General features: G+C 44.3%; 4 protein-coding genes across 9 annotated transcripts; all 4 read right to left on the reverse strand.

The window, feature by feature from the left end:
* Nucleotides 1–1,758: 1,758 nt before the first annotated feature.
* On the reverse strand, nucleotides 1,759–11,576 carry LOC105181960 (uncharacterized). 5 transcript variants are annotated; one of them, XR_849669.3, is made up of 5 exons: nucleotides 11,022–11,576; nucleotides 10,518–10,659; nucleotides 8,568–8,993; nucleotides 4,501–4,648; nucleotides 1,759–2,063 (listed from the first exon to the last, which is right to left on the reverse strand). XR_849669.3 is itself a non-coding variant. In XM_025306729.1 (5 exons), exons 1-5 carry the CDS (start codon nucleotides 11,122–11,124, stop codon nucleotides 2,011–2,013), a joined length of 864 nt encoding a protein of 287 aa, XP_025162514.1. In that variant the 5' UTR covers nucleotides 11,125–11,576; the 3' UTR covers nucleotides 1,759–2,010. The 5 variants fall into 5 exon arrangements, 2 of the variants coding, with proteins under 2 accessions (XP_025162514.1, XP_011137358.1); XM_025306729.1 differs by having other exon boundaries at nucleotides 8,576–8,993; XR_003114171.1 differs by having other exon boundaries at nucleotides 2,018–2,063; nucleotides 4,501–7,220; nucleotides 8,337–8,993.
* Nucleotides 11,577–13,572: 1,996 nt separating this feature from the next.
* On the reverse strand, nucleotides 13,573–18,574 carry LOC105181968 (uncharacterized). Its single transcript, XM_011139065.3, has 3 exons — nucleotides 18,177–18,574; nucleotides 17,586–17,988; nucleotides 13,573–17,090 (listed from the first exon to the last, which is right to left on the reverse strand). Exons 2-3 carry the CDS (start codon nucleotides 17,805–17,807, stop codon nucleotides 16,839–16,841), a joined length of 474 nt encoding a protein of 157 aa, XP_011137367.1. The 5' UTR covers nucleotides 17,808–17,988; nucleotides 18,177–18,574; the 3' UTR covers nucleotides 13,573–16,838.
* A 24-nt stretch (nucleotides 18,575–18,598) lies between these two features.
* On the reverse strand, nucleotides 18,599–20,486 carry Spx (Spliceosomal protein on the X). Its single transcript, XM_011139054.3, has 4 exons — nucleotides 20,453–20,486; nucleotides 20,109–20,192; nucleotides 19,680–19,954; nucleotides 18,599–19,607 (listed from the first exon to the last, which is right to left on the reverse strand). The coding sequence occupies exons 1-4, from the start codon at nucleotides 20,484–20,486 to the stop codon at nucleotides 18,765–18,767; spliced, it is 1,236 nt and encodes a 411-aa protein (XP_011137356.2). The 3' UTR covers nucleotides 18,599–18,764.
* Nucleotides 20,487–21,064: 578 nt separating this feature from the next.
* On the reverse strand, nucleotides 21,065–23,494 carry Blos1 (biogenesis of lysosome-related organelles complex 1 subunit 1). Of its 2 annotated transcripts, XM_011139053.3 has the most exons (5): nucleotides 23,313–23,494; nucleotides 23,064–23,136; nucleotides 22,919–22,991; nucleotides 22,618–22,835; nucleotides 21,065–21,235 (listed from the first exon to the last, which is right to left on the reverse strand). In XM_011139053.3, the coding sequence occupies exons 2-5, from the start codon at nucleotides 23,122–23,124 to the stop codon at nucleotides 21,201–21,203; spliced, it is 387 nt and encodes a 128-aa protein (XP_011137355.1). In that variant the 5' UTR covers nucleotides 23,125–23,136; nucleotides 23,313–23,494; the 3' UTR covers nucleotides 21,065–21,200. The 2 variants fall into 2 exon arrangements, with proteins under 2 accessions (XP_011137355.1, XP_025162529.1); XM_025306744.1 differs by lacking the exon at nucleotides 23,313–23,494 and having other exon boundaries at nucleotides 23,064–23,284.
* Nucleotides 23,495–23,952: the final 458 nt, after the last annotated feature.

A 23,952-nucleotide genomic window follows, 5' to 3' on the forward strand; every position in this document is an offset into this window, starting at 1 on the left:
CGGGGCGGGGGGGGAGAGGGAACGGTGGCGCCTGAGTCCTGCGGCGGGACGCCACCAGCCAAAGTGACGCGACGACGACGCGTCGCGACGCGACGCGACGAGGCGAGGCGAGGCGAGGCGAGGTGCATCGTGTCGCGTCTTCGCCTCCTGCTTGTTCCTGTCGATGGCCATCCTGGTAACACGGGATCTCCTCCTCCGCCACGATGCGCGTGCCTCTTATTATTGTCCCGCGCTTAGTCTAAATACAGGGCTTTAAATAGCGCGTCGTTGTTTAGACGTTTCGCCTTCGGCCGAGCGTTAAGCCCGTGTCACACTACGGATTGAAGATCAAGGATTGCGGATTGAAGATTGATATTTGACCAATCGGAATAAAGCAAATCAAAAGCGAAGTTCGTTGATTTGTCGAAATCTAATCTTCAATTCGCAATCCTTGATCCTCAATCCGTAGTGTGACACGGGCTTTAGGCAATTAACTATCCGTTCCGTCGCCTTTGGTGCGCGATAGCGGCGCGGCCCCGCTTCGACTTGTTCTCATTGCGGCGATACATCTGCTCGTTACACGAAAGAGCTCGAGGGTAAACATACGATTTAGCACGTGCGTGAAGTTGACCCCGCATCTTTCGAATTCTGATCTTTTTTCTCGAATTGTGCTGCGTTTGTGCAACTCCGCACTCCGCAACTCTGTAACTCGAAGCGTACTCGAGAAAATTAGGAGAAACAAAATTTTTTTCGCAGCCCCGCACTTTTCGAATTTTGACTTTTTCTTCATTGTGCCGTTTTGTGCTGTGTTTCTGCTACGATTTGTGCTGACAACTTTTGAAATTGCGACTTTTTTGCGTCCCAAATTTTTGCAAATTCTTTTTGTAATCTGAGTAGTTTTCGACACATCTCCAAGTGGTTAGGCTTATTGTACTCGATTAGCATAATTCAACACAACTTGCAGATTTGCGATAAATGCATTGTAGAGAAAAATTATTTGTTAATTTGTATTTTAATTTTAACGTTTTTTCTACTGAACGAAAGGAGATATCTTCAAACGGCACAATGCGGCACAAATTAGTAGGAATTCGCGAACAAAAATTGAGTTCGTTCGCACAAAAGTGCGGGGTTGGCAAGTTTTCGTTTTTATTTTTTTTCTCAAATGTTATTGAAGTTATCGGCCTCGCGTTTGCGGCAAAAGTCAGCACAAACATAGCACAATACCGCGCAATAAAGAAAAAGTCAAAATTCGAAAAGTGCGGGGCCAACTTCACACACGTCGATTAGCGCGCGCAAAATCGTCGAAGGCGAGCGTATCGCCACGACGGCATGTGCCGTCTCTCGTTTTCGCGTCCGTTTAGTAGGATTCCGCTCTCGTGCGAACGCATCTTTCGTACATATATTATATATATATGTATTTGAATTAGTAGATACAAAATGCAAAATTTTCTGTGTACAGCTCGGATTAGATTTTACTTTCGTTCGCCCCACCGTGAGAGACCACGAGAAACCTCATGTTAGTCAACAAAGATTTGTTTTCTACGCACACCCGATTAATTAATTATCCCCGCCTGATTTGCGTGTACGTCGGCACGTGAGAATCGTCGAAAAACGTGTGCAATTTCCGCGCGTAGGGCGTAGGAAATTCTTCGCATTAACGCTTCCTTCGATTTATATTCCCGTCGATTTGTTCAGGTTGGATGAAATTCTTCCGCCACGATGACGCTGCGCGTACGTTATTCGTCCGGCGTTACTAGTCGCATTTGTACGTACCGCGCATACGTGTGTGTGCTCGGCAACCTGGTGAATGACTAATTACATCGAAACGCAAACGTTCGGGGCCGGAGCACCTGGCAGGGCCAGCGGCCGGCCCCTCGAGGGCCCCTCGTTTCAATAGCAGCCGAAAATTCAGGCCGCTCGGTTTAACCGCCGTTAGTCATACGATGTGTAGAACAAAGGATGGCCTGCGCGCCGTTCGCTCTCCCCCTCAGGAAGCTTCGTCAAACACGCTCTTGCATCCCGACTCGTCCATCACATGGCTGACGTGGCTCTTCTGGGACCTCCCCCGCGGTATCCAGTAATTCCTAAATAAAGATAAGCGAGGTCTCGTTATATGCGGCGGCACGCATAATTTAGGACGAGCGGGGCCCCTCCTCTCCTCTCGCGCGTGCGGACCGGATTGTAACTAGCGGATTCGGTGGTCTTAACGACTCCGCGGCGCGCGACTTGGCAATCTTCGGATCGAAATCTACGCGATCGATCGTATCGCGAGCGCCAGGCGAATCGATGGGCATGTGTTGCACGCGGGTTAAGTTCAATGTGTTCGTTTAGAATAATATTAGCGTGCACGATATTGAATCGTAGCTCGCAGTAGCTCGCGAGAGCCGACAGCCGTCGGTGCCGGCGCTACTGCTGGAACTTGAAAGCTATCCGACGAACTTAACAAAAAATCGCTTTAATGCAGACTCGGCCGGCCGGCCGGCCGGCCGGCCAGCCTGTCGGCGGCAGTTATCTCCCGCACGGCCGGCTTCTATTTATATTTTCTGTTCGTTAGTCGATCAGCGGCATACGATCAAGGCGAGAATTATATCCGCGAACGCGTGTTTAAGAGTGATTCTAACGCGCGAGTAAGACATTATACGCGAAACGCGCACGCACGATGGTGGTTAGGTGTATATATATATATATATATATATACAGGGTGCTAAATTTCAAACGTAACAGGTAAAAATCTCGAAAACTATGAAAGATATTATTAAAAAAAAAATTAAAACACGTGTTCCATGATTTCGAAGGGGAAAGAGAATGGCATTGTCAGTTTTTTATTTGGAGGGCATTTTCAAGGTCAGTTGAAAGTCAACTTAATTTTTTAAAATAGAAAGCCCAATGTTTTATTATATCTTCTTTTTTTTTACCAATTAATTTTAACAACTTTTGTTTTTTGCAAACATTTTTTTATTTGCCTGATATTTTTGAAATATTTAAGGAAACCTTGGTAACTTTTTCAACATTTAATTTACGATATCTCGCTAATTATTCGTCGAAAGAAAAAATGCTATTAGACTTTTTTACTTTATTTGCTATCAAAAATATATTTTTATAATAGTGCCCTAACTTTAACTTATCGACCTTTGGAAATTTCAAAATTATTAAATTAACTATAATTAACTATATAATTAAAATAATTAAATTAATCTAATGTATATATAATAATATATATATAATAATATATATGTATATATAATATATAATAATATATATATAATAATATATATGTATATATAATAATATATATATAATAATTAAATTAATCTAATATATATATATATATATATTAGAGATGTGCGAGAATTTTTATGTCGAATCGAATCGAATCTCATTTTTTAAATTCGAATTCGAATCGAATCGAATTTATGAAATTTCATTCGAATTCGAATCGAATCGAATCATTAAGAAATTTAATATGGCTATTAAACATGCAAATAATGATGAAAGATTTTAATATGAAAGGGAATATTGATATTGTAATATCATTTTAAAGTAAAATATATACACTGTAAGAAATTATATGTTAAATTTAACATATTTCATGTGTCTCAAATCATCCACTCTCATTTATGTGTTAATTTAACATATAGCAAATATGTTAAAAAATAACACACATAATATGTAAAAAATTAACATAAAAATTTAACATTTGAATGCCGTCAAGAATCACAGTTTGTGTTAAATTGACATACAATGAATGTTACTTCAACATTTGGGAAAAGTAGTGACCTATGACTTAATGAAATGAAAATGTTAGATTGACATAATCTATGTGTTAAACATCCAATCTTCACATATCAGAAATGTTAACATTATACATTTAACACATGATACTGAGGATAATGAGGAAAGTAACACATTTTAGATGTTAACTTCAATATATAAAATATAAAATATGTCATAGCAGGAATTCATGCATTCATTTACATATAAATTGTGTTATTTTAATACTTGGAAATGTCATTTTAACACTGGAAAATAGTTAATCTTAATTTAACACAAGAAAGTCTAGATAACACAACAACGATATGTTAAATTAACACACGACTGTGTAAAAAATTCAACACGAAACTTTCTACACACAAATAATTTTAACAAAAGTACGAAATGTTTTTAACTGTGCATTTAAATATTTAAAATAATTTATAATTAAGTTATTAATTTTAAGTTAAGTTAATTACAAGTTAAGGGTTCAAACAGGCTCAAATGGCTCGTTTTGTAGCTGATGTACGCAAACGATAATGTATTTGATTCCTATTCGAATTATTCGGATTCGAATTATAGGGATTCGGATTCGAATCGAATCGAATATAATGTAATTCGATTCGATTCGAATTCGAGTAGTTCGCATAGTTCTATAATATATATATATATATATCTCTCTTTTTAACTTCGTAAATATCAACAACAAGTTCGCGATTCTCCGCGATATTTCCCTTTTCGCAGTGCACGATACGCGCGGTGATACTTTACCTATGTGCATTCGTTCATTTGCATTCACTCGATTCCCGTTGAAGGAAAGACCACAATTATCCCACGGAATCACAATGTAATTAAGACTCAGCATCGCGTTCACAATTAATTTACACTGTCCATTGTATAACGATTGCTCCTTAGGAACCTACAACACGGAACGTTTCGATTAAAATTTCTCTTTTACTTTAATGTTAATCGAATTATCAACCGGATTAACCGGAACATCAGAACTTATTCCGTCAATTTGATTGACCCAATCGTGTAAATTACGTGGAAAATTGATCGACTTAATTAGTCGCGTAGTGCATAATTTCGACGAGAAATTAATTAAATTAATTAAATTAATTTCATTCCGATGTGTAATTTGCACAGTTCTACCTTGTCCGCGGCTATTCAAACGGGCGTGTTTGCAATTTGCTGCTAGTACTTCTCACGAGAGATAGACACGCGAGGGTTTGAAAGAGGATTCGTCGCGGTACCGTGGCCGTTGATTCGCTTCCTGCGTATAAATCGCAATCAAAAATCGATTCGACGCGCATCGCGCTGTGGACTCGACTTCGCTGAAAACCGGACCTCGACAGCCTGCGGGCTTATTCGGATGTGTCCAACGGGGATCAGGAACCGTGAACGATGCGATGGGAAACAATCCTTTGACACGTAACGTGTGGAACTAAAACGATCGTTAGCGGCACAATGGTCGAAAGAATCAATTACGAGCCGAGGTCTCGTAGGTTCGCGACGATCAATTGGATCATAGACCGAGAGATCGATATCTCTTTCTCTCCTCTCTTCCTCTCAGTCGGCCTCAGACGGGACAATGACATTGAGATTTCTGGTAGGCTCGAATGAATTTACATTTGAATGTAACCGCAGACAGCAGCGGGGCCGTGTTCGCGGTGTTCGCTGTTGACGTTCAACGTATATTGATGTCGCATCATCAACGTTCCATCGTTTACCTAATGCGACTTCGTAAAATATCGGATCCTCGTCGTGCAAATAACTCTCTGTTCTTTCTTTCTTTCTTCCTTTCTTTCTTTCTGTTTCCAATGAATTAATCTTCGCGCGAAAGGAAAGATAAACGTAATAAAATAAAGATAAAACTCGATTTAATATATCCGTGTGTGTATATTCGACGTGAGATCAACAACGACCGACTGATGTAAGGCAGCTTATCGATTCTTCCCGCGCGCGTTTTCTCGCGAAAAAAAGATCAATATCCGCCATCTCCTTCGGCCCGTTATTTACGACCCGAGGCAGCACAGTTCCTCCCGCTGGCTATCGTAATGTATAGTCGTGCGCTATCGTATAAAATAATACCTATCTGGGATAAGCGAATTATCCTCTGCTTTTAATGGCCCGCTCTTAAATCGGTCCTCTGTCTCATCGCCGGTGCATTTGGCGATTATAAAAACGCCGCGGTTACATTTCCACGATACGCGTGCACGTAAGAATCTGAATCAGGCCCCGAAAAGGGCCCTTCGGTCCCTACGGCCTTTATCGCCTTCGCGTGAAACGCGAAGAAGTGGTCGCGCATCCTGGAAGCCGCGGCGCTATACGGCCCATTCGAGTCACGATAAAAAGAAAATAAGGAGGGAACTAACGACTAGCGTTCTCTCCGAGGTGTATAAGAGACTTGCTCGGGACCGGGACATTCCCGAACTCGAAAACCCACTTAACCATTCGGACGACGAAGATTAGAGGGCAGGCGGTGAGTGGAGCCTTCGTGTTTCCGCTATCTACGCCTTTCGGGACGCGGAGACCCGGTGATCGAGCCCTTCGCCGGGAGGTAGACTGATAAGAGGGCGGCTTGTGTGGTTTTTAGTGCATCATTGACAAACTACTGCGACGGGGCGTGATCGGCCCATTCGCAGAAGATGGAAAGAAAGAAATCTCGTGGGCGGATAACGCGACGCGAGTGGGTCCGAAATGCAGGAATGTTGTCAATTAGGCAACTAGGGAGAAAAACACCGACGTGACGCGTGCGGGCATGTGTGTAAAATGCATAGCGAAGATTTTTATCTCTCGTCTTCACCATCTCTCTCTCTCCCTCTCTCTCTCTCTCCCTCTCCCTCTCTCTCTCTCTCCTCTCTCTCTCTCTCTCTCTCTCTCTGTCTGTCTGTCTCTCTTTTCGGAGCGCGCGTAACATTTAGAATACTACACCGATCGGCGAGATCGGCGTAATGATACGTGCAAGAGAGATATTATGCACAAACACACGCACGCACGACACGTACACAGATTGATTGTTTATACGCGATATGATCTTTTCACGCGGAGTCGTGGGTATCCGTAAACGGGATCCACGGTCGACTCGCGTGCTCGGCCATTGTGAGAATCGGCGGAGGTCTCATCGCGGATTTGCCGCTCGAGAAAATCTCGAAATGATTTGCCGTTTCACGTGGGAAAAACAAGTCCTGCGGCCGTGTGGGTGGTTACTATAAGCGCGTACGCTCGCCTCGTGGCCTCGATACTCACGATCTGTTACATTACAGGGTGGTCCGCTTCAGCCAAGGCTGCTTTCAAACAGATTTATCTGCGTCGAGCGTTAATTATATCCAACGCTAATTAGCGACAGCACGGAACGGTCGCGGTAACGCGTATCGACGTCTCCTTTCGCTACAGTGGCGTCACATGTTTCATCGTGCGACTTACTTTTACTTATTTTATTACGCCGTAGAAATCGCAGAGGACCTCCTTTGTATTCCTGTCGTCTTATCCTGACAAATCTCCGTCTCTCGGTTTTATCCATCGAATTATCTTCATTTCGACGACGCGTGTACGGCGCGTCGAACTTTCGCGGCACGCACAAAGAGGACGTATTCGTCCTCCGATTCATCCCATCGAGTACACACATCGTCGAAATAGAGATAATTTCGTAGTTTCATACTTTAATTACGAAGTAATATCCGAACTTTATTTTTTTTTAATCGCGGGTAAACTGTAAATCAAATCCGTTTGCTTTCTCAAGTTGGCACATATGTCCTTCACATTTGGTGAAAGAATCATGGCGTTCCTTCAAGCTGCTTGAAAGTGGCAGTTGTTTATGTCAGTGAAGATTGTTATGCACGGCGACATTTTACGATGTCGAAAAATATGGGGCAAAGAATTCGTTTGAAATTTTGTGTTGCGGACGAAATTTCGTTCACAAACGCATTGAAAATGTTATGGCAGAAGAAGCTTATGGCGATGATTGTTTATCGAAAACAAGTACGTTTGAGCGGTTTAAGAGGTTTCAAGAAGGACGAGAATCCGTTGAAGACGACCCACGCTCTGGAAGACCATCGAGACGTCAACGGATGACGCTCGCATTGAGAAAGTGACAGAATTGGTGCTCCAAAATCGTCGATTGACTGTGCGAGAGATAGCAGATGAAGTTGGAATATCATTTGGATCGTGCCAGCACATTTTGTCCAATGTACCGGACATGAAACATCGCGCTTGATTCCGAAAAACCTGAACGCACCTGATCGCATTCACCTCGACGCTTGTGCGTGAATTTCTGACAAAAAACTCAACGAATGTCGCTCCGCAAGTACCGTATTCGCCAGGAGCATGGCCCCCTGCGACTTTTTTCTGTTCCCCCTACTGAAAAAACCACTTCGCGGGCAGCGTTTCGGATCGATCGAGGACATGAAGGAAAAATCGCTGCGTGAATTGAAGGCCATACCGCGTCTGCCGCGTATGAGCGATGTTGATCCAGTAACTGGTATATGTGCGTTGCAAGCAATGTGGACTACACCTCGAAGGAGACTGTCAAGAATTTTCATGATTGAATTGTAATTTTGATTTTTAAAAATAAAGTTCGGATTCGGACTTTTTCATCACAGTAGTACCTCTGCCAGACACGTGAAAACCCAGTCAAGACACAGTCGATAGTGTAACTAACAAGATACCAAAGTTACTCAAAATTGCACACTATGCCCACGCGGTCGCGCGAACGGAATCTGTACACCGGACTCGAGACAGCGTTTGCTGAAGACTGAACTGTACTGAAATGTCGCGCAAGAATCTGCAGAGCGTAACCGGTGCAGGTGAGCAAAAGCGCCTATCGATTCTGAAAAAACCTTGTGACCACGTAGCAAGACGCCAGGACGGATATGAGGGCCGCGACGGCGAGGACGAGGGCGGCGACGTGCAGCGCCTTGACGCGGCCCCGCGGAAATCGATCGCTGCTGAGCTCCACGGAATCCTCATGCTGCCGGTCGTCCCGTATCGTCGGCGTCGCGTCGCGATTCTCCGGCAAGCTGCTCTCCGGCGGGCCGAGATTCAGCGCGGAGCGCGGCGGGTCCAACAGCTTCCTCTGGGCCATCCACGTGCTCGCGTTCGAGCCGCCGTCGTCGTCGGCGGCGTTGCAGTAGTCGTGGCTGTCGCAGCACTCCAGCCTTAGCCAGGGCACGTGGAGCCACAGGCTCGCCGGTGGCTCCACGTTGTTGGCCGACCGCGACCTCGTAGCCCAAAACTTGGTCTCGCACAGCAACGGCGTGGCACTCCTGCGTGCGATTTCGAGACGAGAGCGTGAGTCCACAAAGTCATCTTACAAATGCAATATGTTCATCTGATAGGGAACGAGCTGACGATCGCATGCGTCGTAAGTCGCATGCATCTCCCTCGGTCTCTCGGGATGATTTTAAACTTGTCAGTTAAGCAGCAGAAATCGGCACGGCGGCACGGCGACGAGCGAGAACATCAAAACCGAAGTCGCGCATTCGCGCAACAACGTAATCCGGATTTCGGAGTCTCAGAGACGAGAAACTCTCGTCGCTAATCGCTTTCTCGGCGCGATGCCGAGGAATAAGTAATGTTAGCGAGACGCTTAATGAAACTCGCGGAAACTTTCGGCCGATTATCCCGTCAAGGTTATGCACGCGCCGTACGTGACGCATTCCTGAATTTATATTACGGCGTTGATGAGGCCCACCGCGAGATATCGCGACGAATTCAATCCTGTTTGCGAGGAGGCGCAACATCACTCCCCTACTTTCACGCTTCTGCGTCTCGGGACTCGATTCAAGCTGCTTTACATGTCACCGCTTTAATCGCCGCGAGAGATTCTGATCTCTCTTGCGAAACCTCCAGATCGCGACTCTTTTTATATCTTTAAGGGGCAACATCCGAGTGAAAACGCCTGAAAACACAGAGTAAGTTTGGGAATTTTTCGTAGTTAAATAACAACATAGATGGAAAATTGGTTTGAAGGCCTCTGACGCGTGCATATACCTTAAACTACACAAAACAATTTTTTGCTATTATTTCGCCTCAAGATGGCGGCGCTGAAGCTCTCCTCCAAGTAAAACCGCACGTTTTTCGTCAATTGGCTTGCAGCAGAACTTTAACAAATTTCATCCGATCCACTCGAAATTTTTACAGTAGCTGCTAAACTAAATTCTCGCTAGAGAAGTACACATGCTTTTTTTACGATCGGTTTTGTTATTATAAATATTTTTTCACCGAGTTCCTTGGATAAAACTGAAACTTCTTTTCCTAATGTTCACCGTTTCTACGAAAATTTATATTTCGACATATACGTGTACACTTCTCTGACATATTTAATGTAGATTAACAAAAACTTTGCCTTTTTGTCCTCTTTGAAAGTGTACGGCATTTCTGCTGCAAGCCGCGGGGACTCATGAGAAAAAATGCGCTTTTACTCGGAGAGCTTCAGCGCCGCCATCTTGAGGCAAAATAATAACAAAAAAAAATTGTGTAGTTCAAGGTATGCACGTTAGAGGCCTTCAAACCAACTCTCCATCTATGTTGTTACTTAACTACGAAAAATCCCCAAACTTACTCTGTGTTTTCAGGCGTTCACTCGGACGTTAGCCCTTAATGAAAAATCAAATTTGCGCGCTTCGTTAGCGCGATTACCGCCGCAATGCGGCTTCTCCGAGCAAACTCGAGAGGAAACTCGCAAAATCCCGCGCTTTTGTTCCAGCCGGCCGCGGCGCGGCCGGGACACGCTCGATGCCGACTCGGAGCCCGCGAAACGTAAACAGTGATTTACGATATATACACACTCGGTGCATCCTCTCGTGGTGATGCTCTCACCGAGCTCTTGTCCCGTTGTCAAAATGAACTCGGTGTAGCAGGAGAATCTGGTGCTGCACACGTCCGCTCCGGTTTGCCTGCAGGCCTTGCTCGTGCACACGCACTTTCTCCCTGCGGGAAGAAACACATGTCTCATGTGACGCACGCTCGCGTCTTTTCACGAGATATCGTCGCGGCGCCTGTCCCCCCTCGGCCCCGACAACAAAGCCCCCCCGCGCGAAATCATGAGAAAATCTGAACAATGCGTCAACCCCGTAGCCCAGTTTCCTGCGATAGAGGGTCGCCCGAGAATGAATCAGCGCGAACGCACGCTGTGCATCCAGAAGAACGTTCGATTAACAGTTCCTCTCTCTCTCTCTCTCTCTCTCACTCTCTTGTCTCTTCCCCGTCTCTAACGAGCGTTCCTCGCCAATTAGAGAAGCTCGACGGCGGCCGACGACGACGACGTGCGACGAACGTGCGATCTCACTTACCTGCGATCTGCGCGAGACCGGACGTCAGTGACACGATGCACACTGCGAAGACGAAGAATCCGGCTAACGATCGGCCGGCGATGATCTCTCGGACCGCGGACATCTCCTTCCTTTCTGCCGTCTCTCTCTCTCTCTCTCTCTCTCTCTCTCTCTCTCGATGATAACGTCGACGTCTACGAGAGCGCGCTTATCGGTGCCGAAGGTGCCCGAGGAATCGCCATGATCGCGGTAACGCGCCGCGATAAGCGGATAAGCGACACGCGGGATATCGTCCAATCGGTCCCGAGGACTACTCGGAAGTGAGTTCTCGTCCGGAGAAGAGGAGGAGGATGATGATGATGATGCCGGTGAAACGCGCGGCTCAACTCTACTCTCTCGTGAGCACCTCTAATTTTAGCAGCTTCTCCCACTGGAAGAGCGTCGTCACCGTCGCCCGCTGCTGCGTGACGCGCCGCGTAGCGTCGTCGACGCACGTCCATTTCGACAATTTACCGGCCGGTATCTATTTTGATGCCGTCATCGGCTGCATTATTATTCGCCGCCGGCGAATTCCGCCGGTGCGCGGGGCGGGAAAGAATCGCGCGCGCGCGCGCGTCGCCGCGATTTATTCCCGTCCTTTTGGCGCGACTCTTTTTCCCGCGGTGGCTCGCGACAGGGACGGAACGGGAGCCGGCGCGCTCTTAAAGTCGGCCGATTTATTGCAAGAATAACACACCCGCCGACTCATCCCCGACTCATGTGCGCTTTTATATATTCCGAAGGGGCAGAAAGAGAGGGAGAGGGAGAGGGAGAGAGAGAGAGAGAAAGAGAGATATCCCACGTCGACGCTCCGGACGTGTAACGAAGCTTTGACGGCGCCCGATGGCCCGAAGAGGGTGGTGTGAGACGCTCCCTCGCCGGCGCCGGCGACTGCGAGTCGGAGTCCTCGTTAGCGGAAAAATCGAAGAAGCTCGGCGTGCGATGGAATCGTCCTTCTCTTCTGCCTCGTCGTTTTCTTCTTCCTCTTTCGTCCCCTGCATCGAGAGATATTCTCGGTGTAATCGCGGCGTCGACGCTGACGCCGCGATTTACGTCGCCGTTGTGTTCGCGGACGCGTCGTCTTCCAACGATCGGCACGATCGACGAAAGTATCGCCAGCGCGTGGGACAGGAACGAGAGAAATGGGCCGAAAACATAATTGACGGGGGGACCTCGGGGGAAAATACCAATGACGAAGGTATCGGAGCACAAGTGCGACTGACTTTGTCTGACAAGAGATCCTTTTATTGATTGATATTTTATGGAGATTTCCAGGTGAGGGAATACTCGCTAAGTTTCCTCGGAGTGAAAGAACCTCCGGAGAAAGTGCCCGTTTTTCAGTCCCCGGTTTTTAAATTAAATTTTATGCGAAATGATAGCTCATGATAAGACATTAATCACAAAAAGGTTTTACATTGAGCATACGATTGGTTTCAGAGATATAGAGGGTCAGAGTGGTCACTACCTACTGAGGAAGTTTGACACTGATAACGTTTTGTCGCGCGAATTTTTGCGAAATTCAGTATCCATTTGATTTGCTTCTTTGAGTTGTTATTGTTTGCGAGAGTTATTATTTGCGAATTCGATGTCAGATTTGAAAAACTCAAGATGGCGGATGTAATATAGCGCAGCCAAATAGTGAGACAATTATTTACTTTCATTAGAACTGTTATGTTGTGGTTTTTTTCGGCTAGCTGATTGCAAATTTTCTATCAGATTTACATTTACCTTCAGTGTCCATTTGGGTCTTGTTTGATAAAGAATGTAGTGTTTTCCTCTAATTATAATACTCAATACTTTAAAATCGATAACTTCAGAACTGAATTTTTAGGTATTTTAGGTGAACTTTTATATTATTGGATATAATGATATGTAATTATAAAGAGTCACGGAAACTGCAATGAAAAAGCTTCTAAATATAACAAATAAAACTATCACGTTATCCTTTATGCGTCGTGTAACGTATCAATTTGAATTTGATATTTTTTTTTATGAAAAGACAATGAAAAAAAGTACTTTTTCCGCTCAAAAATTGTCGTTGAAAAAATTACTTTCGGAAACCTACTAGAAAATTCGCAATCAGCTAGCCGAAAAAACCACAACATAACAGTAAATATAACCATCCAATAAAAGTAAATGATTGTTTCACTATGTGTGTCCGCCATGTTGCACTTACCATCTTGAATTTTTAAAATCTGACAGCAGATTCACAATCAGCAACTCAAAGAACCCACAGATCGCACGAATTTTGCAAAAATTCGTGCGATAAAGCGTTATTAGTGTCATACTTTCTTAGTAAGTAGTGACCCTTTGACCTTCTACATCCTTCAAACCAATCGTACGCCCAACGTAAAACTTTTCTGTAATTAATGTCTCATCGTGAACTATCTTTTGGCATAAAATTCGATTCCAAAATCGAGGTCCGAAAAACGGGCGAAAAATCGACCCTTTTTGCGGAGCTTCTTTCACTCGGCATTTATCAAGTAACAGCCGAATCTCTCGAATCCGAGCGATTCCACTTATGGATTCTCCGAATCGTTGGGTAAATGCTTCCGTTCGAAATTGGAGAGCGAATCTACAATATATTTCACCGTCTCCGAAAAACACATTTACTCTAATTGATTAGAGCGTTCTCTTATGTGGAGCAGGCGTCCATTTTGGACTTGATTGAAATATTCGCGATTCCGCGATGGCGTGGTACTTTTACCGCCGCTTCGAGCGGATTTTCGCTCTCGAGTGAAATTTTTAATAAAAGATACGCACGCTTCGGATTCTTCGCAGACTGTTCGCTCGCCGTTCGCACTCTCGCAAGAGGTAGACAGATTGATACGGCCGTGCGACGGAAAATCGGACGGCGATGCCGGGGCTCCGCCCGAGGAGACCCGCGCGCAACGTTTTTTTCCATTTGATCGACGCTCAATGACTCAATCGCGGCGCACAGACAGCATTAGCTTTTGAAACGCAGCAGACGGGACGTTGGATTCCTCGCTTGGTTTCCTGCGCATGCAACATTAACCAGAGCCCCCGTTCGTTGTACATTTCTTTATCGACCTCTCCGTGGAGAGAGAGAGAGAGAGAGACAGTAAAAGCCGAGTTGGGTTATCGGAATGACGCTCGGTTGCAGTTTAACGAGGTCGCGTCGGCTGTTCTTCGACCGCTTGTTCTTCTCGCACGGACTTGCGAATCGGATGTTGCCGGTGAAGACTCTCGCCGGACCGACAAGGATTTCTTTCTTTCACGTATGAGCAACTTGCCGAAATGTATTAATCGACCGATCGTTCTTCGCGTGCGTGTCGAGTTTCTCGCGATTCTCGCACGCCGCGAGTCGCGACGATGAGAAGGAAGAAAGTTGGGGGGGGGTGGGGGGTATTTTAAGAGAAAAAAATCCTGATGATCCTGAAGTGTGATCGAGAAGCCCACCGAGTTCGCCTTCGCATCGCGTTCTCATCGCGTGAATGAACGTAATATCGGTCTACTTTGCGGTGAAATGTCAAAAATATGTACATTACGAGACGCTCGTTTCGCCAATACTGACACCCTTTTTATCTTCTGTACAACATCGAGCCGATGGTTCGTGCCGACCATTTAGCGTCGACCGCACGATACATTCGAGCGAATGCGAGCGATAAAGTGTAAGTGGTGGTCGCGTGATATCATCGGGAAGTACAAGTTGCTGAAAACCGAGTTATTTTCACACGCGGAGCGAAGGAGAGCCTCTCTTAATTGTTCGTTACTCGTTGATGAGGTCCCTCTTATCTGTATTATCAGGTCGGTCAACGAAAGCGGAACGAAAGCAGCTAAAGTCGTCAGCTGTCGCAAATTGTCCGATAGACGTCTGGAGGATGAAAATGCAGAAAAAGGAAAAGCAACACCCGAAAAATACCACGACGGATAATTAATTGGTCGAATTAATAACGCAGAATCATTACTTTAATAACCCGTTAATTTCGATCTGGCGCAGGAAGAGGAGGAGGAGGAGGAGGGGGAGGACAGCGAGTTTACTCGACGGAGAGGAGCGAAAAGGAACATTCGGGGGGAGAGAAGGGGAAGGGGGAGGGCACAAGGAACCGCCGTAAGGGAGCAGCAGCGGGCCATTTCTCCGAGAGCGGGAGCGTCCTTTTTAATTAGCTTCTGGACTCTTACTCCCGTCCCCGTTCAGGTAGGCGGACGATCACGCACCGGCGTGTCTTCTTAATTGTCGATGAGAGTTGCGCCCGGTCGGAGCGATGCTGAGGAAACGGGTTTCGAGCAGGTTGCTCGCGCGACGACCTGGAGAGAGCGTACCGAGGGGAACGAGCAGCGAGGAGAGGCCGTATCGTTATCCTGGTTATCGTCATCGCTCGTACATACGCACACACCCTCGAGACCTGGCGGCTGGCTGGTGAAATGTTGGCCGAAAGAATACGCGTTAATCGTTTAAATCGATCAAAGCCGGGTGAAATCACTGTTGAGGCGCGCGATCAACGGGCCGAGGCCTGTAATTCTCACATAATGACTTCAGGAAAGACCGTCGCTGCTTCAGCACACGCACACGTAGCAGCCGAGCTCTCGTGTGTGTGTGTGTGTGTGTGTGTGTGTGTCGGGCAACACATCTCACATCCCGCGCGCGAATTCGATCGGCAGATTATCGTAGACGCGAATGAGCGATCGGCCGGAACATCGCTGTGCGCTGTGCGCCTTCGCACAGTGAGAATAATGAAAATGTAATCACGGTAATCGATTGGTTTCGCTAATTGAGCCGAAGACAAGATTTCGCCGCGGTCCCGCGACCCTCGGCTCGAGCTCGTCGAATCGTGAACGCATTTTTACTATTTTTACTTACTGTCGCTTTAGCTTCGGTGATCCGTAACCGGAATCGAAAAGAAACATTTTTCCATTCTTTTTCCATCACTGTTGCCTTCGCCGCTGTCGCGAACGCATGCAAATGGAGTCGCTTGAAAACGAGCTTTAGCATTTGTCGAAATCTCCTGAGAGAGAGAGAGAGAGAGAGAGAGAGAGAGAGAGAGAGAAGTGGTGACATTTTGATACGACTCTCGAGAATGTTTTCTATCGTTACACACGCACACACACACATACGAGTACAAAATACTACGCAATATATTGGAATAATGTTACGCCACGAGAGACATGACGTTCGATCGGAGAGTCGCAGATTCGCGGGGAAAAAATCGCCACGCTTTCAACGTCGATCGAAACGAAGTCTTCTTGGCGAGGTCTTCGGGAGATCCGCGGAGATCCTCGCGACGCTTCTCGCTCATTCCTCACGGTGTTCGCTACTGGCTATTACACGTAAGCGCAAAGAGTAAAGAGGTGTATTCGAGTTAAGTGTTTGGTCCGTAATGACGCTGCCGCCGGTGAACGAAGACGAGAGGAGACGACGACGTAACGACGATGCGTGTCCGCGAAGTATATTACCGTGTAGATGCCCTGAAATACAAGCCGCTGGAACGTCGCGCTTTTTCCGGTCTCTCGGTCTCGCGACGCATCGGCGACGAAGAGCGGCGCTCCGTTACGCAACGACGGGTGCTGAAACATAAATCAATATTTCAGCACATTTCAGCAGCGGATAGATGCGAAAGAGGAAATTGTTCGCTCGTGCTCGCGCTATGCTCGCGAGGGTAATCCCACCGTGAAAAGTGTGCGACCGACTAACTGCAATTACTCGCTGCGATTCGACGCGAGTTTCTCCGTCGGATTGATTCATTTTGCCCCGATATCGTGGTCGCGCTTCACTGTGCGATGTGCAAGTGCGGTGCCACACAGATAGCGATTGTGCAGAGGCGAATAAGGGAAAATAAATCACAATGGGAAGAAGACATTGCTCTCTCCCTTACTCATATGCGTGACGCTCGGCTGCGCGCCGATCACCAACGTCTTTCTTTGCGACGACAACGTCCCCGTTGAGGGAATTATACTTATAGATATTTGGTTCCGATTGGCCGCCGGCTGATCGACTCGGTCATTCCGTACGTTAGTGTTGACATGTGGATTACGACGGAACGGAACACCTTGAATGTTATGTCTGTAATTACTGACTATGTAGCTGCTCACCTGGTTGGCAGAAAAACGAGTCAAAAGTTTCTTTAGCACGACGAGTAAATTCGGCAAAGACGGGAGAGACTACAAACTTTATCTCTCCCTTTACTAAAGTGGACGTAAGTTATATATTATGTGAAATATTAGCGCTTTATGGATCGGTGTGACGTGAGCGAATTAGAAAATGTAGAGCGCGCCAGAACGTAGTTCTGGTAGTAATAGTGGTGTGGTGTACCAGCGATAGGCATCTAAAATATGTATAAAGAGCGCGTTGCGTCATCGCGAGAGAGAGAGAGAGATACCTCTTAAAATCTCAACGTTCAGGCGGTCGCCTTCTTGTTTGATTTCTCAAGTCTCTCCGCCGGATGAAAAATTCGACATAATGTCATACATAATATACATGTATCGCGCGACTACACACTATAGCACGACACGCTCGGCTAACTGCACGTTAGCCCTGCCTCGTGTTACACACAGGCTCGATTCATTGATCTACGAATGTATGCTCACCGAAGAAATGACAAAAACAGCGACTAAAGCAATGCCGAGCCAAAAGTACCAGGTTTCCCAGAGATGACGTGGCGGCCGTCGTTGCACCACGAAGCAACACTGCAAATTACAGCAGCAATAAAGGCAGTGCCTCTCGGGGGTGCATGCGTACGGCCTAAGGATCGCGTTGTTCGCGCTGTCGTTTTTCAGCTTCAAGTTACACTCGTAATAGAGACGTGCCATGTCTAGCACACTTTTCTCCGCATAATCCTCGTTTCTCCATTGCGCGTAGGACACGCGTTAAGAATTCATCCGCTCTGTGATGCGAGCGTTCGTGTTTTCATAACAAAACGTTCGTGAGCTAGCGGATTACCGGCGAGAACGGATCGATGGGAGAGTACATTGTGTGTCGATCGTGAACAATCTAAAAAAAAAAAAGAAAGAACGACGAGCGACGTTATTTTTCAGACGTGTTTCAAGCCAACTCTCTCTCTCTTTCTCTCTCTCTCTCTCTATCTCTCTCTCTCTCTCTCTCTCTCACTCTCACTCTCACTCACTCACTCTCTCAGCCATCCTCTTCCTCTCTCGTTAACACCTGTTCGTTTTACTCACCGAATTAATGTCACGATGTGTCGCGTAGGAATTTTGTTTTTCGCAATAACTTGGGATGGGTGTGACTCGCGTTTGATATTCAACGGATTGCACGAAATGCTCCGAGACGCAGCGGGCCTCAGAAGGGCGTTGTTCAACGGTGGACTGCGTGTTCGACTAACGCTATCATTGACTGAGCCGGACAAGCACGAAACAATCGATAGAATAAACGTAGTACGTCGTTATTCACACATCACCGCCGATCGATACGAATGAGTGACCGCGACAGAAGTCGCGATTATAATCATAGTATTTTAGTCACCGCTCCGTGCGCTGCTAATATAGCGTTCAGCCGCATTCGATTAATCATCACTAGCCGCGCATATTTAGAATTTTATTAAGCTTTAGTAGAACTAATTTGTGTTCAGATAATTAATCCATAATCGATATATTAAATACTTTTATTCGTATAGACGATCAGTTCTAAAAAAAAATGCCGCTAAAAGTAATAGATAGTAAAGGAATCGTTGCACTTACACGCAACTTTCGTAAACTTATTGATAATGCGAGAATATTAATATCTACGCAAATACAGATAAAACACGAACACTAATATTGACTGTTGTCATGCGGGGGCGGTGGCGGTGGTGGTCCCCTCGGCGGGAAGGGCGGGCGAAATTGAGGCGGGGGCGGAGGCGGTGGGCCACCTTGCGAAACAGGAGGCGGTGGCGGATGCCGCCAACTAGGAGGTGGCCTCGGCGGTGGTGGCTGGAATTGTCCGAATTGCGGAGGTCCACCGGCAGAAGACGGCGGTGGGGGTGGCGGGAACTGACCCTGAGGTGGTGCTCCTACGGCCCAATGGGGTGGCGGAGGTGCTATCATCCTGGAGGCCGCCTGCTGCGCTTGTGAGGTTGGCACAGGCATCGGTGGCAAGGGCGGCGGCATTCCTGGTGGTAGAGGAGGATGGGCAGCCATAGACATGGGGGGCAGAGGTGGCGGAGGGATGTTCGCGGGTGGAAATCCGCCTGATGGCGGTGGCGGCACAGGTGGTGGAGGCGGATGACCCATCGGTGGTCCTGGAGTTGACGGGGGCGGAGGCGGAGGTACGACCATTCCATGATGCATGACATGATGCTGAGGATGATGGGCCGACTGGTGAGCACTCGCGTTCGAGTTCGGCATAGGCGGTGGAGCCAGTGGTGGAGCATCCGCGAAGAGCTGATGCGGCCTGTCAGCTTGGCTGAGTGGGTTTTGCGCGGCTAGAAGTCGCTCTGCAGCGCTACCATGTCTCTCGCCTTTTGCGTCGCGTTTGAACGCATATGAGACCGAGATCGGTCGATTGCATAAATATTGACCATTCATCGCCTCGATGCTAGCATCTGAGGCATCGAATGAGGCAAAATTAATAAAAGCGAAGCCTTTGGAGTTACCTGTCTCGGGATCTCTCATTATCTATAATGCAAAGCTAAATTAGTGAATTTTTAGTGATACATAATTGTTTGCGATAAGATTGATGATCCATACCTTAGGAGTTTGCAAAATTACACCAAATGCACTGAACGTATCATATAGCAGTTTTTCGTCTACTTCTGGATCTAGGTTTCCTATAAATATATTTGCTCCGACATCTAGATTTTTCTGATGCGCACTAGCTTTGTTCACTCGAATAGGCTTGCCATAGAGCTTGATCATATTCATGATTTTAATAGCATAATCTGCATCTTCTTCACCCATAAATTCAACAAAGCCATATCCCTGATGCATCTGGGTTACTCTATCTTTCGGCATGTGTACATTAACTGAAAAAAACAAATTGATTATATTTTGAACTCCATATATCTTATACTTTATATATGATATATTTTAAACATGCCTCAATGTACAACTCCGGATATTAAGAAGTATATACTTGCATAAAACGTACATGCATAAATGATATATATATATACATACCAACAGGTCCTGACTGGACAAATAATTCCCACATAAGGGATTCTGTAACTTTATCGTCCAGTCCTCCAACATATATTGTCGCATCTGAAATTTTTTAAATATAAATAATAAATACGTAACTAAAATCCATTTATAGATAAATATGTACATAGATATGTAAACATACAGTTAAATCTTATTAAATACTTAGGGTACTTAACCTCAATCGAATTATTAATTAACCTTTTAATGTGAAGATGAAAGAAATTATTGTAGTCAAACTTTATTTTAAAATATAATTTTTAAGTTGAGTTACAGAAATTATTAAAAATAGTGGGTTACTTGAATAAAAAATCAAGATATACCTTGATTGCGTTCAGCTATCGGACCGGCTGCCATTTTTTATTAATCTTTAAAATGTCCGTCGATATAGATGGCGTATACGATATCAAACACAGATATACATATCGTTGTGTTTGAACATTAATGCTCGTTTCTATTAACTATGGCCGCGTTCAGTAGAACAAAATGATCAGAGAGCGCTTAGTGATTATTGTCTGTGATTGGAGCATTCTTTTAGATTCTTCATAGACCCAGAAGTATTTACCAATCAGGAGCGAGATTCGGTGGAAAATTAGTAATGTTGTCCAACTGTTGAGTCTACTGAACGCGGCCTATGGTTAATTTAACTGGGTGACTGTGTTCCATAAGAATTGATCAATCACATTTGTCTGATAAATTTGTACTGATAAATGACAACAATACGATTGGTCAATTTCATTGGAATAATTAGCCACTTAAGTTAAAAAGCTTGGTAGAAACGGGTATGAGAATCGTTTATAACAAGAGCTAAATATTTTAACGGTTCCCTATGAAAAATAAATATAGCATTGATGAAACAAAGAATAAATATATTTAACAATATTATGAACAATCTCATAGTTATTTTAATTGGAATATGATATTGATTCTAAGAAAAATTATGTACAAAATGTTTTCCTTTATAACTTAAATTATACTATCATCTTATTTTAACACAAACTCCTTTATACCACAGAATTATTACAAAATTTTTATATAATTGTAAACCAATAACATATGGTGTTGTTCTTTTCAAACATTGCCCACACTTTGATTTTCCTGTGTAGCTGAAAATAAAACAAAATCTTAAATATTTTATCATGGAGATATATATGTTATATGTTACTAAGTGCGCAACTAAGTTTACGGATTTCACACATGGACTGCGCTAACGACGCATGTAGTCGACATACATGTCTGAAGTTGTGTTTTTTTATAGCTTGGACATCTGTTAACAATAACCAGTCGTAATACCAACACATATAGCAAGGCAAAAATATTTTTTCTAACAACGAAGATGTCGAGTTTTGTGCCAAATAAACAGTATTTGCGGGAAGCTTCGCTTTTCTACTTTAACTTGAAAAAAAAGTGTAGCTGAAGCACGTCGTTTGCTTGAGGAGGCCTACTGCGAACATGCACTATCGAAAACTACCTGTGAAGATTGGTTCAAACGCTTCAGAAGTGGCGATTTCGACACTGAGGACAAGGAGCACTCCGGAAGACCAAAAACAATTGAGGACACCGATCTGCAAGCGTTATTAGATGAAGATGATACGCAAACACAAGATCAACTTGCGGAGGCATTAAACATGACTCGCCAAGGTATTTCCAAACGTTTACATGCCATGGGAAAAATTCAAAAGGAAGGAAAATGGGTGCCGCATGAGTTGACTGAGAGACAGATGGAAAATCGAAGAGCCACTTTCAAAATTTTGCTTTTGCGGCATGAAAGAAAGAGTTTCCTGCATCGAATTGTTATTGGCGATGAGGTGTGGATATATTTCGAGAATCCCAAACGCAAAAAATCGTGGCTTTCACCTGGCGAAGCATCAACATCGACGGCACGGCCAAATCGCTTCGGAAAGAAGACAATGCTCTGCGCTTGGTGGGACCAGAAAGGAATCGTGTACTATGAGCTGCTGAAACCGGGCGAAACTGTCGATGGGCATCGCTACCGACAACTGATCAATTTGAGCCATGTATTGCTCGGAAAACTGCCAGAATGGAACACGAGACACGAGCGAATGATATTGCAGCACGACAACGCTCGCACTTCCATCGTCCAGGACACCATCAAAACGCTGAAATGGGATCTGCTACCGCACCCGCCGTATTCGCCAGACCTGGCCCCTACCGATTACCACTTGTTCCGATCGATGGCGCATGGTTTGGCTGAGCAACACTTGGCCAATTTCGAAGAAGTGCATAATTGGTTGGATGAATGGTTTCGGTCCAAAGACGCGTGGTTTTGTCGTCGCGGTATTCATGTATTGCCAGAGAGATGGCAAAAATGTGTAGCTAGCGAGGGACGATACTTTGAATAAACCATTTTTTTGTATTTCTCTTGAAATTTTCCATTTTTCATTGATCAAAAAACCTGGAAACTTAGTTGCGCACTTAGTATAATTTAGTTATAACTTAGTATAATTTTATTAGTATTCTTTATTACCTTTATATGAGTATTCCAAGGCAGTAGCTATTGTTCTCATATCTCCTTCTATACTGCGTGCCCAATTTTCAGCATCTCCAATTTCTTTCAAAGAACTTGAAAAAGATTCCACCAGATTCAACCATAACTGTGTTTGTTTGGCAAAATTAGTTGCACTATGCTGTAGTTGCTTCGCTTCTGCATCTAATTTCTTCTGATTTAAATATGCTTGAGCCACCCTATATGAATATTAATGACTTTTTTCCTTATATCATACATATGCAAAAATTATATTAAAATTCAAATAATTTTTTGCACTTACCCTACATTTAGATGATCAACAAGCGCTTGAGTCAAGTTGCTGGCAGCCTGAACAGCTTCTTTTCGTTTTTGCTCTGTTAAATCAGTCACAAATTTTAATATATATTTTTAGTACGAACAAACTAAATATAATCTTTCTAATTTACCTTGTCTTTCTTTCCTTGCTGCTTGCTTGCTCTGGTGTTCTTTCACAATTGTTGATAACATTTTCAGCAGTTGCTGTGGAAAATTATATTGAACACTTTATTGACGTTTTTTTTTTTTATTTAACCAAATGATTGAAACTAGTTGATATGAGTTAATAAGTTAGCAGTAATTAGTGGAGTTAATATTTTAGATTTAGCAGAAAAATATTCTCTAATATTGATACTTGTGAATATCCAATCTAACCTAACCTGTATGATTGACAGCTCTCTCCAACCAAGGGACACTCTCCCTTATAAATCAGATACCCTAAATTTTAGTAATATTGGCAAGTGTGTTCCATTATGTAATTGTTAGGTTTGTTCTTTCTAGCTGTATTAAATTTCACTTATTCAATACTAATATGAAGTAAAACAATATTTGACACTCGGTGGAAGGCAGAGAGAAATAGAAATTTCATGCGATAATTATAAAATACGGAAAGTAATATACTAGTTATAAAAAACACAGACCTCTTGCATAAAAAAGAGAGGTAACTTTAAAAAAATATCCCTGTCTCTTTCTAATTCTAGGGGGTTTGAAATTTATGTCACATCATGTTTAACTAGATGCGATATATTCGTCGTAAAAATTCCTAAATCATAATTTAGAAATATCAAGAATTCATTTGCGTATGAATGTTGCAAAAAATTTAATTGTTCTAAAAATACAAATATAATGATGTAAGATAATTTACACATCCAATTAAAATACGTGATAAATAAACAACAAGAAAAATAAATGCATTATCTTTTTATTATTTTTACTATTCCTCACTTGAGATTTCGATGCTTAAATAAAAAGTCAAATTTTTTCATAGAATTTGATAATTTTTTAACGTTTTGCAATCAC

This window comes from Harpegnathos saltator, unplaced genomic scaffold (genome assembly GCF_003227715.2).
Source record: "Harpegnathos saltator strain DR-91 unplaced genomic scaffold, Hsal_v8.6 scaffold8, whole genome shotgun sequence".
Taxonomy (NCBI): Eukaryota; Metazoa; Arthropoda; class Insecta; order Hymenoptera; family Formicidae; genus Harpegnathos; species Harpegnathos saltator.